This window comes from Hemicordylus capensis, chromosome 3 (assembly GCF_027244095.1).
Source record: "Hemicordylus capensis ecotype Gifberg chromosome 3, rHemCap1.1.pri, whole genome shotgun sequence".
NCBI lineage: Eukaryota > Metazoa > Chordata > Lepidosauria > Squamata > Cordylidae > Hemicordylus > Hemicordylus capensis.
Window position 1 is genome coordinate 101,008,190 of NC_069659.1, and position 16,761 is coordinate 101,024,950.

Sequence of the window (16,761 nt, forward strand, 5' to 3'; positions counted from 1 at the left end):
GGATCTGCTGGAGAGGCCCTACTAAAAGTCACTTCATTTCAAGAGCCAAGTTTTGTGAAGGACCAGATCAGGGCCTTCTTTTTTTATGGCCTTGTGGATGTGGAACATTTTGACTACAGAAACCTACCTGACACCCTCTCTCTGCAGGCTTTAGGAAAGGCTATAAGGACTTTTTTGGGGGGTGGCGGGGAGGCAGACCTTGCAAGTGTCATAGTTCATTCAACTATTTTATTAGTTAGCTAGTGCATTGATTATATTTAGACTGTACTTCGTTTGCACAAAACTCTTTACAGATCAGAGATTATGTGTACAAAATAAAGTCAGAATCTATCTGGGTTTAGCTGTCCTGAATATTAACAAAGTCAGATATACAGCTTAGATTGCAGAAACTGTTCCAGCATGTCTATGGGACACTTGCAAATAGGAGCATTCCCCCATGTTCTTGGTTAGACATTTAGTTGTCTGGATAAATTCCAGAACGATCTGTGTAGTGCAGGATAATATCCCAATATCATATACTGTATATATAGGGGCTATTCCCATGATCAGGCGAAATCGGGCTAGGGGAGCCTAGCCCGATTTCACCTGATTGTGGGAGCCACTGGGCTTGCAGGCAAGCCCGGTGGCTTCCTGGTGGTTAACTCACCAAACTAGCCCTCCCCTTAAACCAGGTTTGCGGAGCGAGCACTCAGCAAACCCGTTTTAAAAAATCTAATTGTGTGTAGCCGTGGTATGGCTCTATGGCGCAGCTCTGCGGCATGGCTACTCATGAATAGACCCCCCGGCGGGAGGCTGAAAAGCAGCCTTGCAGCTTGGGGGTCTCCCCAGTATGCCCTGCACGGTCGCACAGGGCATACTGGAGCTTCCGGGGGCCGCGCGGCCCCCAATCCTCCCTGCCCCCGCTGGCTCCGTCACGGAGCCGGCAGTCGTGTGGGCAGCCGATCTGGCTGCCCAGGGCTCCCGCCCTGCTCGTCTGCAGGGAGAGCGGCCTTAGGCCGCTCTCCCCACTTACCTTTACAAACCAGGTCTCACTGATCGTAAGACCCAGCTCATAGAGGAGCTGGGAGAAAATCTATTTTTCTTCTTCTATTCCTATTCATGTGTAATTTGGATCTGTTCTTGTTGTCCACTAAATATTCTGAAGAGTTTTGAGAGTTCTCACTGGATCTCTCTCTCTCTCTCCTTATCTATAATCTTGAGCATTTTATCCATCCACTGATCAGACCAGGAACAGTAGAAGGACCTAAAGCTTCTGGCACCTTATTCCTAGCCCACACTGTACATTTCCCCCTCTTTGTGTTGTTTAAAACTCACTGTACAGATGCATTTGTTTTGATGAAATTCTCAGTGTAACCATACAAAAACAAATCTGCATCTGAAAGAAACTACCACTTCATTCAGATCCACACTAATGTGACTACACATGGCATGCTGCATATTTATCAAATGTGGTCTGTTTTGGATTTTAAGCACATGGTAAATTATGAGTTGTCTCTTAAACTAGTCATGCCTTTGTGGCTGTTGGTTACTAGAGTGTAGAGAATGTGACTGTCCTCTTAAGAACATAAGCACAGCCCTGCTGGATCAGGGCCAAGGCCCATCTAGGCTCAAGGTTGACTCAGCCTTCCATCCTTCCGAGGTCGGTAAAATGAGTACCCAGAATGTTGGGGGCAATATGCTAAAATCATTGTAAACTGCTTAGAGAGCTCCGGCTATAGAGCGGTATATAAATGTAAGTGCTATTGCTATTGCTATCTAGTCCAGCATCCTGTTTCACACAGTGGCCCACCAGATGCACCTGGGGAGCCCACAGGCAGAGGTATGCGCAATGGCAACTCTTGTGAATGGCAACTATATATGTCAGGGTTTATGTAAATTAATATGATGTCTTATGGATAATTTTCAAGCAGATTATTTTTATTTTTATTTTTTGGCAAGGAAATTCATAATAGTGGTGGGCACCATAAAATGCCTTGAACTTAAAAAATGCACACATCAAAAACCCAAGTAATTATACACTGGAAAGTGTTTATACTTTTTGTTCACTTGATGTTTGACACATTATAAAGAGAAAATATAACAAGTGATTCAATAAGGAATTATTTGTCTGTGCTACTCTTCTATATTTACATCTTCCTTTCCCTCTGCCATGTGCATTTGAATTCTTTAGATCCAGATTTACATTTAATGGAGGTGGATCCTACTGCTGCATTGAGTACTCTCACCTCTCCAAGGTGTATTGTGAGATGTTAACCCTGTGAACTGGGCATTTCCATGAGCTGGAAATATCTAGCTTCATTGTAATATGAAGTAGGAAGCAGCAGAGGCTATACTGAAATTGTTCCCTATTTTTCTGCCTCTTTGCTGCGATACAGCGTCTGTTTATATTTGTGCTACTCCTACTGTACTTGAATGGAAGTGATGCCAATAACCTCTCTTTAGTACTATATATATACAAGCATATTTTTATACTCTGTTGACTGGAAATAACTGGTTATGAACTGGAATCCATATTTCAACTCTTAAAGTGAGCATGCACTTAAAGAATTGGAACAGAGTGCAATTGTGAGCAGGACAGGGTAGTTATAAGGAGTTAATGGCCTGGGCAACTAGTCCACATTGTTATTTTGAGGATATTCTTTTGTTTTTTATATGCCGAGGTAGGCAGTTCTGAGTTGGCTGTGTGTGGCTCAGCCACAGGACATGGAAGAAATTATTAGGCATTTTTGCTCAGTTTATGTCACTCATTTCAACTGCAGCCCCACACAATTACACACTTCATTCTGATGAAATCAGTGGACCTAAGCATGCCTGACTTTATATTGGATTGTAGCCTTTGTATTGCATGTTAGTGTCATTGCCATAGTTTGAATACTTTGTCCTGTTTCCAGTGCTCTTCTAAAGCATGAGGTTCTCAGCTGGTGTGGCTAAGTTACACCTGTTATTATTTTTCATTTATATGGCACCATTTATGTAATGGTGCTCTACAGCAGGTAAGAGGACAGGTCCCTACCCGGAGGGGCTCATAATCTAGAAAGAGGCTCAAGGGAGACAACAGCAGGGGGAGGCAGGGTAAACAGGGGAAGAATATGTAGAGCCTTGTGTTCTGCAGGGGAAAACTTTGTACTAGTTTGTATACCAAAAACAGGCAACTGAATCAAGAAGCAACTTGTATTTATGCCTGGTAAATAATCCAGGGTTACTGTACTAGTGTTGCGTAGAGCCTTTATGTGAAGGGCTCAGCTTTGGGAATCTATTTTGGATGTCAGGGAAGTTTGGAGCAGTCATCAATGAGAAGGTAGTAATCAATGAGAACATATGCAGAGTGCTTTTTGCCACTGACACAGCCTTTCTCTACATTTTGTCTTAAGACACACAATTTCTAGATGGATAATTGTGCAAGTGGCAACTAGCTCTATGTTTCAGTATTTATATTGTTTCATCTCGCTTTTTGTTGCTGCTGCTTCTGCCCTGTTTGGTTAACTCAAGAATCCTTGCACTTCTTTGGACTTTGGTAGCTGTTGTAGATGAAAATTAATCCAAAATTAATTTCATTCCAAAATTAATCTGAATATGCATAGCTATGTGATCCATTTGATTAAAGATAAGTCAGTTATACTTTTACTTACTATTTATAATATTTACTAATGGCTGACATCCTGAGTAGTGCAGCACTGGTACAATGGGAGAAGCATTGGTGCTTCTCAAAAGTTCAACTAACTGTTCCATTGGTGATATGGGTGAATTTTGAGAACCTTCCCTTCCCCGGGAAGTGCTCTGTGCTACCTGAAAATATGTCCCTGAGGGTTGTGCAGCCCTCAGGGACTTATTTTTGGATGACATTGAGGACTTCTGGGGAAATGGGAGATTGCTGAAATTCTGCCCCACACATAAGCATTAGCATAGGTGCAGAATTAGTTTGGAACTCTTCAGAAGCACTGATGCTAGAGTGGTGAGTGGTGCTTCTCTCATTGTACCAGTCACAATGTTAGCCAGTATATCTGTCCTCCTCCTCACTACTGTAGCTTCTCCCATCAGTCTTAGAATGTTGAAGTTCACTTCCCCTTCTATTTTTTATAGTGAGGTCTTTCACGTGATCTTGCTGGGGAGGGTGGGCAGGCTGCGGAAGAGGCAGGAGCTTGCCTGCCTTCCCTGGCAGATGAGTGACTGCATGCCTACGAGAGTGGCAGAGCAGAAAAGAGTGAGAGGACTCTTCCCCCCCCCCCCGCATCCCAGGGTGCCCCGGGGCATGAGCCCGGCAGCTCCTCCCCCCTGGCTCGATCCCAACGGCGATCGCTTAGATGATCGCTGGCTGAGGTTAAGTGAACCACAGGGTTTCTTAACCTCGACTAAATGCCGGGTTAAAAAGTGGTGCTTGGCACGAGGGCAGGGCTGGGAGTGACTTTGCTCTCAGCATTTCACATGTGCAAGTTAACCCAGGCTGGGCTGCCCTAGCCTGGGGTTTGGCTGCGTGTGTGAAAACCCTTAGTATCTTTCCTGTCCTCTGACTCTCTTACACCATGATTGAGCTTGTCAGTGGGTCAGGAAACCCAGAGAACTTGGTTGGTTGGGGTGTGTGTGTGTGTGTGTGTGAGAGAGAGAGAGAGAGAGAGAGAGAGAGAATTGTTATGAATTCACTGCCATGAGATGTGGTGATGGCCACTAGCTTGGATGGCTTTAAAAGGGGTTTAGACAAATTCATGGAGGACAGATCTATCAATGGCTACTAGTCTGGAGGCTATAGGCCATCTCCAGCAGCAGAGGCACGATGCCTCTCAATACCAGTTGCAGGCGAGCACCAGCAAGAGAGAGGGCATGCCCTCACCTCTTGCCTGTGGGCTTTCCAGAGGTATCTGGTGGGCCACTGTGTGAAACAGGATGTTGGACCTGATAGGCCTTGGGCCTGATCCAGCAGGACACTCACTCTCTCTCTCTCTCTCTCTCTCTCTCTCTCTCTGTAAGTGTAAGTGTAAAAGAGCCTTGGTTATGAGGCCTGGAGAGCAGCTGCTTCCTGTGCTTGCTGTCTGCAGCAGCTGAGAGAGGAAATGACTCTTGCAGGTCATGAGGCTGGTGGGAGGATGAATGAAGCTGCTACCTAAGAGAGGCAGCTGTTCCTGAGAGTGATGTGATATCTATAGGCAGGGAGCTGAGGGTGGGGGGAGAGGTGTATAGAACTGACTCTCTGAGCTTCAGTCCTAATGATGACCCAGGCCAATCCTTCTCCCAGAGGAATCACCATGAGCACAGCTGGTGTTTCAGTGTCTTCCCTTTGCTTAGCCAGAGCAGGTATGCATGCCTTGTAGTCTTACAGGAGTTCTGTATACAGTCATCCCTCGCCAACCATGAGGGTTCCGTTCCAGGAAAACCTTGCGGTTGGTGAGCAATTGAAATATATTGGAAACGGGGTTAGGAGAATCGCAGTCATGAAAAGACCAAAAAATCACCAGAAAACACCCGGAATCCCTTTAAATCCACAACAGTTAGCAAGAGGAGTGAGGGGGAACCCCCTGAATCTTCAAAAATCCTCCCAACACCCCCCAGCATGAACCCCACTCAAAATTACCAAGAAAATCTTGCTAAACCATGGATGCTCAGGTCACGGTTGGTGAGACTAGTCACAATTTTCCAGTCACAGATGCTCAAAGAAAATCATGGTTGGTGAGGGATGACTGCATCAAAAAATCTATTATCTCTTGTTTAAAACTGAGGGCAAGAACTCATGCAGTAGGCTGTCCTTTGCTGGAGGTTTTCAAATGGATGCTGGAGAGCCATTGCTCAGGGAACCTGTAGCAGTTTCCTGTACTGATGTTGGACTAGAATACCCCCTAGGCCCTCCCATCTCTTAAATCTATGATCTGTATAGTTGTTTTCTGGATAAATTTTGCCCTTTCTGGAAATGACATAAATAGGACCTGTCAGCTTCCCCTCCTCCCAATGTACACAATAGGAATGTTGAGTTTACCCACAGTTTTTGCTGTCCTCAGCCCTATTATGTTGGCCACCAATCTAAAAGCCTAACCCTATGTTTATTCAGAAGTAATTGAATCTTTTTGGGGGGGAGCATGCATAGGATGCTGGACTAGGACCGGGGAGACCTGAGTTCAAATCCCCATTCAGCCATGAAACTAGCTGGGTGACTCTGGGCCAGTCACTTCTCTCTCAGCCTAACCTATTTCACAGGGTTGTTGTGAGGAGAAACCTAAGTATGTAGTGTACCGCTCTGGGTTTCTTTGGAGGAAGAGCGGGATATAAATATGTAAAACAAATAAATCCTGTGAACCTAAAAGATCGGGTATGTAGCTTGGGAATGCTCCTAGATCCCAAACTCTCTCTGGTTTCTCAGGTTGAGGCACTGGCTAGGAGTGCTTTTTTTATCAGCTTCAGCTGAGATGTCAGCTACGCCCATTTCTGGAGGTAAATGACCTTAAAACAGTGTTACATATGCTGGTAACTTCCGGTCTTGACTACTGTAATGCTCTCTATGTGGGGCTGCTTTTGTACATAGTCTGGAAACTACAGTTGGTACAGAATGCAGCAGCCAGACTGGTTTCTGGGACAACCTGAAGGGACCATATAACACCAATTTTAAAAGAACTGAACTGGCTGCCGATATGTTTCTAAGAGAAATATGAAGTGCTGGTTATTACATATAAAGCCCTCAGCAGCTTGGGTTCAGGGTACTTAAAGAGAGCACCTTTTTCATGAACCCTGTCGCCTGTTAAGATCTTCTAGAGAGGTCCAGTCTTTGTCATCTTGTTTGGTGGCGACTTGGGACTTGGCCTTCTCTGTGGCTGCCCCGGGGCTTTGGCATATGCTCCCTGTTAAAATAACAGCATCTCCTCCTCTGTTTGCTTTTGGGAAGACCCTCCTGTTTTCTCAAGCTTTTAACTGAAATTAATTATAAACTGTTTAATCTTGGTTTTATCTCATGAGATTGTTCTCACTTTTTATTCTGTGAAATTGTTTTAACTGTTTTTACTATGATTTATTATTTGTTCTAAATTGTGCACACCACCTAGGGATTCACATATCATATAAATATGATAAACAGATAGATAGACAGATAAATAAACTGCACCAGCAGCTTGCGGTTGCTCTCTCTGAGGCAAACAGGGGTGCACCTAGGTAATTTTGGTGCCTGGACCTGTAGGGCTTTGAAGACCCCCGCCCACCTGCCCTGCTGTGAGTTAAAATTAAAAATTAATTTTTTAAAAAATGAGTTAAACCTGGATTTTTTTTTTAAACTGTGGCACCGCCAAGGTCCAGGGGGGCCTCATGCTGCCACCCCACCCTGCTGCGCTGAACTGTAGTGCCGAAAATTCCAAGCATTCTAGCCACGCCATGTGCACGGCCAGGGTGTGGTTTGTGGGGTGAGCCGAGCAGGCCTCCCCCACCCCTGTGGTGGCGGGGGCGGGCAGAGCAGGATCAGCTGCTGGGCACAACTGTTTGGCTCAGTGGCCCTTGAGAACTGCCAGGAGGAAGCTCCATTGGACCTGCTCAGTGAGCAGGCGGAGTTTCCCCACCTTGCAGTTCTCAAAGGCCGCTGGGTCAAACAGTTGAGCCAGCGGCCGCTCCTGCTCTTCCTGCACCCACCGCTGCCACAGGGGTGAGGGAGGCCTTCTTGGCTCACCTCTACACCCCACACGTATGCTTGGAGCTTTTGGCACCGTGGGATAGCGGCAGGGGGTGGTGGTGGCAGGAGCCCCCCTGGGATTTTGGAGGCCCCCTGGACCTTGGAGGCCATGAACCAGGTCCCCAAGCTCCGGGGGTAAGAGTGCCTCTGGTGGCATGATGCCCATGTGCAATCTGGGTGTGTTTGTGGAACATGCAAGCATCCCTCCATTGTACTGAGGTAAATGCTTTTCAGACTATTGAACTTATTTGCTTAACTCCTGTGGCTCTTGACTGCAATACTGCAAATGTATAGAAGGGAATGTAAAGTGCATTATTTGTATGTCTGCAGAACTTGAGATCCACAAGCCAAATGCTGCCCTCCCCCACAATTATGCAGGTTCTTGGCAATCTCCCTGTTTATATTATTACAGGCAAACAGGAAGTTTGAGTCCATGGTGGACAGTTATTTAAAGTTGTGCGGCCTGGTGTAAAGCAAAAACCTTCTGATCTTCTATTACCTGGACCAAGTAGAAGATCCAGTAGTAAATATCTGAGATTTGGGAAAGAGCAAATGCCTAATCCCTCCCAATGTTGATATTAGCAATGTAGCTCCAGGACCCAAGATAAGCATCTGCTGACTTCCTTAGTCTTATCCTATCAAACAACATCTCTCTTAGTGCAGCTGCCTGTTCCACCTTGGTTTAATTCTGCTGGGTCTAGAAAATGAGAGTGGGTGTTCAGTACCTTTAATGGAGCCAGTATGTAGTAAAAATATACCATTTGCCCAGCAGTGAGAGCGTGTGTATGTGTGTACACACACACACACACACACACACACACACACACACACACACACACACACAGTTGTGTGTGCCCGCGCATTCCATTTGTTGAGGAAATTTTTGATCAATATCAATCATTATGCCTTTTGACTACAATGACAGGATTTCAGTCTGAATTTTCATTTAGATAAGGCAAATTGACTTTGTTGCAACTGGGGTAAATTGGCTTTCTGATTCATGCTTCTCTGCTTCTAACCACTGAAGAGATTGTTTTTGTCTATAGTTTTAAACATATCTATGTGCATGCAGATATATTTAGGATTGAAGAATGGGTTAGTGTTACATAATCTGCTATAGCTTCAGTTGTCAGAAAACCCATGCAAAGGTTTCAGCTAGTAATTGTTGTGTATACCTGTGAGCTTCTCTTTCCCTTGAGTCACAAAGCAGAGGGCTGTAATAATTTTTGCACATTCTTGAATGTTTACTGTGGCAAAAGCTAGAACTTTATAGCAGATTATAAAATATTGAGGCAGCAATTTGTTTTGCTTTTTTGAGGAATAGTATTTTGCAAGTCAAATATATATTTGAATTCTGTGGTGTGACTACACAGGCCATTGCTTTAGACATATGTATGCCCTCCCCACCCCACTGTCAACATACACAGAGACTGCAAGGTTCAAAACATGGTGGCTCTACAGAATTTGATTAGAACACTACAGTCAGAGGACAGTGGCCCACATAAGAGCAGCCCTGCTGGATCAAGCCCAAAGGCCCATCTAGTGCAGCATCTGGTTTCACAGTGTGGCCCACCAGATGCCGCTGGAAGCCAACAGGCAGGAGTTGAGGGCATGCCCTCTCTCCTGCTGTTCCTCCCCTGCAACTGGTACTCAGAGGCATCCTGTTGCTCAGCCTAATGCAGCTGGTGCCGATCTACCTGTGCTGCTGTGGGCTCTTAGCAAAGTGCCTGCACCTGTGTTCCAGGAGCCCTTTCTCACGAGCACTGAGGAAGGACAACCCGGTTTGCGGTGAGGAAGCCCAAAAGCACTTACCTCACCGCAGACGATCGTTCTGCCATCACTGGGCAGGCGGATTGCCCGCCCAGATGATCACTGGCTGCTGCCGGCAGCTCCAAGGGTCGGGATGCTGGGACGTACTACCGCACGTTGCCCCACCCCCCGGAACCCCAATAATGCACCATGCGAGTGTGCAGTGCATTATGGTGATCCCTCTCCCCTCCCCAAGTCTGCCAGCCATGGCTGCAAGCCTACGATCAAGGACATGGGGTTGCTCTCCTAACCCCACTTCCAGGGGTGGCTCCATAGGCGGGCTTGCTGTTCTGGTGCCGCTGGGATTGGGCCTGATCCTGGCGCCTCCAGTTGTGCTACTTAGATCAGAAACACATTCCTTGACTGTCAGCAATGTGTTCCTGATCTAAGTAGCGTGTCAGGAGTATGGGTGCACTATTTTAAGTGTTTGTGCTCTTGCACAAAAGTGCAAAGCCGCTGGCACTTCAATAAGAGTACTCAGCAGCACGTGTGGATCGGCACTGCCCATGTTGCAGTGTACAAGATGTGGGCCAATGAAAGCAGTGTTCTCTCCCAAACCCAGTCAATTAAGTTAAAATGCGGTAACTTAGAACATTATTATAGGTTGCTAGAAGTGAAGGTTGCAGCAGAAATGAATAAAATGAACCAAATTTTTGTTGCCTTCCTTTCCCGCAGTGTTTATTGCAGAAGGACCTGTAATATGCAGGACGGTTCTGAAAACAGTTGCTGTTCAAAATGGCATTGGTTTAAACAGATGAAAGGAGGGCAATTGAGAGGGGAGATGATTAATAATTAATAACCCCTGTCTTTTAAAGGAGCATTCTGCTTAATACAGTGTGCGTGTGCATGTATCATGGAAACCTAGCTTCCTTTCTGAATGTTCTGAAATAGAAGTTAATACAACTAGTCAATACAACATCATCCATAGTGGTTTACAGCAAAAACTATTTAACACGTGTTGCTGCTAATCAAAACAAAAATGGGATCATGCTGATGTATGAGTTTGAATCAAAGGTCTTCTTTTTCTAGGCCAGTCCATGATGCAGTAGAAAATGATCACCTAGAAATTGTTCGACTGCTACTTTCTTATGGCGCTGACCCAACACTCGCTACGTACTCAGGTAGAACAATTGTGAAAATGACACACAGTGAACTGATGGAAACATTTCTAACAGGTGTGCAACTGCTTCACTTATTTCTTTGCTTACAAGTTAATTTTTGTATTATGTATTTTGCAGTGTCATTTTTCTATTCAGGTTTGATTAGTCACTTCCAAAAACAATACAAACTAGGACTGTAATAATTTATACAATTAATTGGCTTGATTATAACAGGAATACAGGCCTTTACTAGTGCATGTCAAAGCACATTTAATTGTTATGTTGGGTATTGATCGATCATTAGGCTTCAGGTTACACTCCTAAGCACTTACAGGGAGTTAAGTACTATTGAACTAAGTGGGATGTAACTCTGAGGTGTTCTCAGGATCACACTGTTGTTTGCTTTTTTGGGATATACAATGTTGACAGCTTAGTCTTCCAGACTGGCTAGCTCAGGGGTCCCTCCACTCAACTGGCGAAGTGGTGAAGGAGGGAATTATGATATGCCATCTGGTTGGTTTTTGGCAAAATGAAATGCAAGGGAGTTGCAGCAAGCAGGCATAGACTTACTACAGCCCATATGCTGCTTCTCCTCTTTGCTTTATCCCTTTAGCTTCTAGTGCTGGTTAAGATAAGTTTATTTATTTAGAAAATTTATAAACCTCCCTTAGGCAACAAGACTGTTAGGATGGCATACAGTTTAAAACAAGAGATACCATAAAGTTACATAAAACAAATCAATTAGTCAGAATCAGCCAAAATTCTTAAAATCCAGCACAAGCCATGAAACAGCGTTAACTTTAAAACATGCTAAAATTCCCAAGCAAAGAAAATACATTTAATTTGGCCTGGTGGTGGTATTTGCCCGTAGCTCAAATGGCTTTCAAGTTGGCACCAGGCAAGCTTCTCTCCTGCGATAGAGGTGCTCCCCTTAACAGCTCGTGTGGGATGGCGGGACACACATAGTGTGTGCGCATGTGCAGATGCCATTTGCATAGTCAGCATGGTGTTGCTGACCACGCAGATGGTGTCTGCACGTGTGCGGAGGCCATGTGCATGCTGTTGCCATGCTGTTGCCATGCTGTTGCTGCTCATGGGCTGTTGGGGTGAGTGCTGCTGCAGCAGGAAGCTGTATGGAGCAGTGAAGAACAAGTAAGGAACTGCTGTACTCCCTTTTAAAGGTGTCACTCAACATTCCCCACCCCTGTAGTGCCTCAGAGTGCCGGAACTGTTTGGCTCTCACCTGAGCCAGTTCGGTGCCAAACCTGTACACAAACCTAGGTCTCCACTCCTCTCTCTGGTCTCCACTTGGAGAGACCTGTGCTGTACATCCTTATATTGAGACTGGAAGAACTGGGAGGTTGTGCTGACACAATAGATAGTGTATTGTGTGCACTCATGCAACAATCAAACATTATTTTGTTGCGTTACTGTTGAGGAATCCAGCTGTGAGGATAAAAATAACCATGTACACCACTCTGAGCTTCTTGGAAGAAGAGTGGGATATAAAATATAAGAAATAAATAAATAAGAAATAAATACTTGACTATACAAAGTCTATAATGTTAGGGGAAGTTCAAGATATGTGAAGTATTACAATCTTGGATTCTTTTTGTGTTTCTAGTGTCATATTCTAAATAAATTCCCACCCCTTCTCCCATCTTTTTGTGGAATTCCTAAGGTATAGAATCATGTTGGCAGTGTTCTTGCAGTGACTCACACCAGCAAAAGGGGCTAGTGCACAAACATAGTGGTCTGGTTCACACAGTCATTCCAGTCTAGGTTTAATGTTGAGATTGAGGCAACAGCCAGGGGTGCTTTTTATCAGCTTCAGCTGTTACGTCACCTACACCCATTTCTGGAGGAAAATGATCTGGAGGAAAATCTCTGGTTTCTCAGGTTGAGGCACTGGCTAGGAGTGCTTTTTTAATCAGCTTCAGCTGAGATGTCAGCTACGCCCATTTCTGGAGGTAAATGACCTTAAAACAGTGTTACATATGCTGGTAACTTCCGGTCTTGACTACTGTAATGCTCTCTATGTGGGGCTGCTTTTGTACATAGTCCGGAAACTACAGTTGGTACAGAATGTGGTAGCCAGACTGGTTTCTGGGACAACCTGAAGGGACCATATAACACCAATTTTAAAAGAACTGAACTGGCTGCCGATATGTTTCTGAGTGAAATACAAAGTGCTGGTTATTATCTATAAAACCCTCAACAGCTTGGGTATTTAAGAGAGAGTCTCTTTTGTTGTAAACCCTCCCACTTTTTAAGATCATCTGGGGAGTTCCGGTTATGGCTACCAGTGGCTTATTTGGTGGCTACTCAGGACCGGGTGTTCTCTGTGGCTGCCCCGGGGCTCTGGAATGCACTCCCTGTTGAAATCAGAGTTTTTCTATCTCTGGCTGTTTTTAAAAAGACCCTTAAGACGCACCTTTTTTCTCAAGCTTTTAATTAATTGATTTTATATCATAATTTGCATAATTTTTATCTGTTTTCATATTGTATTTTAACTTATGTACACTGCCTAGAGATGCACATCAGGCAGTATATAAATAATAAGGTTGAGCATGATTGTGTGTGAACTTGTGCCATGGTGGGAATTTCAGATTCAACTTGGGCCATAAACTACCTTGGAGTGGGTTCAATCATGCTTACGTTGGTAACCCACATCAAACTAGATTAGAACAACTGGGTGAGCCAGGCCAAAATCTGGCGCAAAATGGAGGATGTTACTGATTTGTTTGTAACAGTAGCTACATTGTCAGGTTCTTTTCATATAATGGCAGTATCATACATAAAGAAAGATCTCCGTTTTCCTCAGAGAGCTCCTTTACCTTTCTACTCTAAATAGATCTTGTTAATCGGAGGCTTATACTCTGTATTTTTAGAATGCTTCAGGGGTATATAGAGCAAGAATGCTGAGGATGGGATAGGGCTGACCCAAGTCCCTCTGGCACTTGGGACAGCACAATGAGCTGCTGCTGTGTTCCCAGCCTTCCATTCTCCCAGTAGCATACTGAAGATGCTGTTCTTTCGCCTGACTCTTCCCCACCCCTTTGTCCCTGTGAGCACATAGTACTTTTTTATCCCCACCCTAATTCTTCCTCTCCCCTACTTTCCCTTTACGTCCCCAGTGGTTAGAGATGTCCATGAATCAGATTCTGCAATTCGATTCGAGCTCAAATCGAATTGCAAAATACTTGAATCAATTTGTCAAAACAGCAGCTGTTTCGATGAATCAGCTGGAATTGATTTGAGTGATTTGGCCATAAGGAACAATGGGGAAATTGGATCACCCCATTGTTCCCCATGGGTAGTTCTTAGGGACACCACAGTGGGTTGAGTGGTAGGACACTCAACCCAGCCAACCCAACCTACAAAAGAAATGGGAAAGTTAGCAATTTTTAGTTATATCTAACCTTTCCCAACCCCCCCCCCCCCGAATCCTATGGGGGTTTGGGGAAAAGGTTGTTTGTTTGTTTGTTTTTAATTGCCTGCTTGCTCATTTCTTTTGTGGGCTGGCTGGTAGGTAGCACCCATCATGCCATACCACTCAACCCACTTTGGTGTCCCTAGACCTACCCATGGAGAACAATGGGGTGTTCAAGTTCCCCATTATTCCCTGTGGCCGAAACAAGCAGAGTACACAAATTTTGCAACCCTGCCATGAAAAACACTGCAGAACAGAAGCACACAGTCCTTCCCAACACAGAACACCACATTCTGCCAAAACAGTCCAAAAATGGCCAAAAAAGAATCACTGACCCAGAATCCACTGCCAGCCACAGTGCTTGCACTGCAGTATTATCATTGGCCCAAGCTGCTGTCGCACACACAATTATGACTTCAGCATTGCAGCAGTTTCCACAGTAGCAGCCAGCAAGCATAGCCATAAGCTCAACTAGAACGTCTTCAGCCACATTTTGACTAAGTACACCTTGCAATTCAGATTGCAGAGCAGACCAGAGCAGTGGATGAAGCACAAGTAAGTCTCAGGGCCAAACATGGAGCTCATCACAGCAATCACCAAGAAATATCACACACACACACACACACACACACACACACACACACACACACACACCTATACCTGCCACTATCCATTTCTTGCCACAACACCATCTCACAAACAGACCAAACCACAACTCAAGGATGGCTGGCAGGCACCCATGTTCTGCCGTTGTTGAGAAAACCACAAAAGCATACCTTCCTTGATTCCTCCCTATCTCCTCTCCTGATGTATTCTATTCAAGGGCACACTAAGGGCTCTCTCTGCCTCCACACCCAAGCCCTTTGAAAACATTTTGAAATTCCCTCCTTTTTTGTTCCCTCCCTCCCTCCACCCAGTCAATGGGGGCACATCTGCTTATGACAACACTTGATTTGTATGATGAAAAGCCAACCAAGAAGCAAGGAGATCTCAAGCCAATTGAAATCCAGTGCCAGAAAACCAATCAGCAAGGGGGCAAGCTTGCTAGAATAGTGGTTGAATCACTTGAATCAATTCGAACTCTAATCAGGGCCAATTCAAATTCTAATCAGGCCCTTTATTCCAAGGGTGATTTGATTCGAGTTCAAATCATCCTGTTTCAAGCTCAAATCGATTTGACTTGAATCAATTTGCACATCTCTACTAGTGGTGCATAAAATATCCCACTGTTCCCTCTTCTCCATCTCAGCAGGGCTGGGCTTCCCTCCCTCCCATCGTACCCAACTGTGTCACTGCACCTTACATTATTTGGCAGCATGCTGACACAGATGCTACTGCACTCTTCCTATGCTCCTGCAGATGACATTTTCAAAAAAGGAGAGGGGAAGGAAGTAGGAGAAAGAGAATAGAATGTTGGGCTAGAATAAAGTACCACTACACACTTCCTTCTGCTCACTTCCCCTTTGGCCTTTGAAAACAACAGGAGTGGTGGAGGCTGCTGTGCTGCTGCCAGGTTTATTTGGTGGTGGGAACACGGACAACAGGAAGTGGCGGGCTTGTGGAGATGGTGGGTCGGCAGCACCTTCTGTTGGACAATCCACTGTCTGAGGCAGCTGCCTTACCCAGTCTCACTAGTAGACTGGCCATGGGTAGGACAGAGAAGTATGGAATGGATTTTGGTGTAGTATAGTATGAGACATGGCCTCTTATTACAGGGAGCCTAGTGGACTGATAAATAAAATTGTTGGTATGTTCTTTCAGAATTTTGGACATAAAACTTCGAGTATGATTATTGTGATGCTCTATGACAGACTGTCTGCAAAGCTTGCCAGTTTTTTGTTTTGACTCAGTGTTTGTTGTTGTTGTTCATTCTCTGTAGAGTATTTAACTGACCTACAAGGTCGTGCTATTGATGACCCTGGCTTGTACTGGGACTTCTACGGCAGTTCTGTGTGTGGTAAGCAAACATCCCCTTTTTTGAACTATGTTTGGAAGTTTCCAAATATTTGGGGGACAAATGCAAAGCAAGGAATGTAATGTATGTTTTAACAGTGGTATTTCCCCCTCTTTTTAAACAGAACCGAAAGGCGAATCAGGTTTTGATATCCTGTCTAATCCACCTGGCCCAAGTGATGATGATGATGATGGTTGTAGTGATATCTTTGAGTTTGAATTCTCAGATGTGCCTCTTTTGCCATGTTATAATATCCAAGTGTCTCTTTCTCAGGGGTAAGGACCATCATAATTTCTATATATGTTTGGGCCAACAGATAATGCGGGACTACTAAAACTGGCCTGGTTCCTGGGTGTAAAACTATGTAAAATCTTTTGAATCTGTCCTAATTAATTGTGATAGTTATTTTACTCTAACATTAATTGTAAGACTGTTTCTCCATCCTGTAGGTATAAAAAAAAACTTATTAAATTTTTGTGGCTTTTATGTAACCAGTCTAAGTGGACACATATGAAAATTCATAATTTCTTGTCTGAATCAATTTATTATGAATCTTATCATTCATTTTTCATTTTCTATGTTTCATTTATATGTATAAAAACCATTTCTTTAAAACTATGAGTACAATCAACATTCCACTGAACTCTCCTGGTGTGTGGGTGTGGGTATAGTTCTGCTACAAGCAAACCCATTCCTGTGTTTTCAAAACTGTTATGAAATGTCTCTATTTCAGTCAGTAAGCTATTTTTAATGTTTATGAGCTTGGAGGTCCAGCTAAGATATATTCAGTATTGCCCAACATCTCAAACATGAAAGAAATTGAGCTGGTTTG

At 44.4% G+C, this 16,761-nt stretch overlaps 1 protein-coding gene across 10 annotated transcripts in view; it reads left to right on the forward strand.

Moving 5' to 3' along the window:
- Positions 1 to 16,761, forward strand: part of BCOR (BCL6 corepressor) — a 95,811-nt gene that overhangs the window by 77,474 nt on the left and 1,576 nt on the right. For all 10 annotated transcript variants that reach the window (XM_053305391.1, XM_053305399.1, XM_053305400.1 and 7 more), the window contains 3 exons: positions 10,472 to 10,617; positions 15,855 to 15,932; positions 16,054 to 16,204. In XM_053305391.1, the coding sequence (XP_053161366.1) occupies positions 10,472 to 10,617; positions 15,855 to 15,932; positions 16,054 to 16,204 (375 nt within the window). The remainder of the gene's footprint in view (positions 1 to 10,471; positions 10,618 to 15,854; positions 15,933 to 16,053; positions 16,205 to 16,761) is intronic.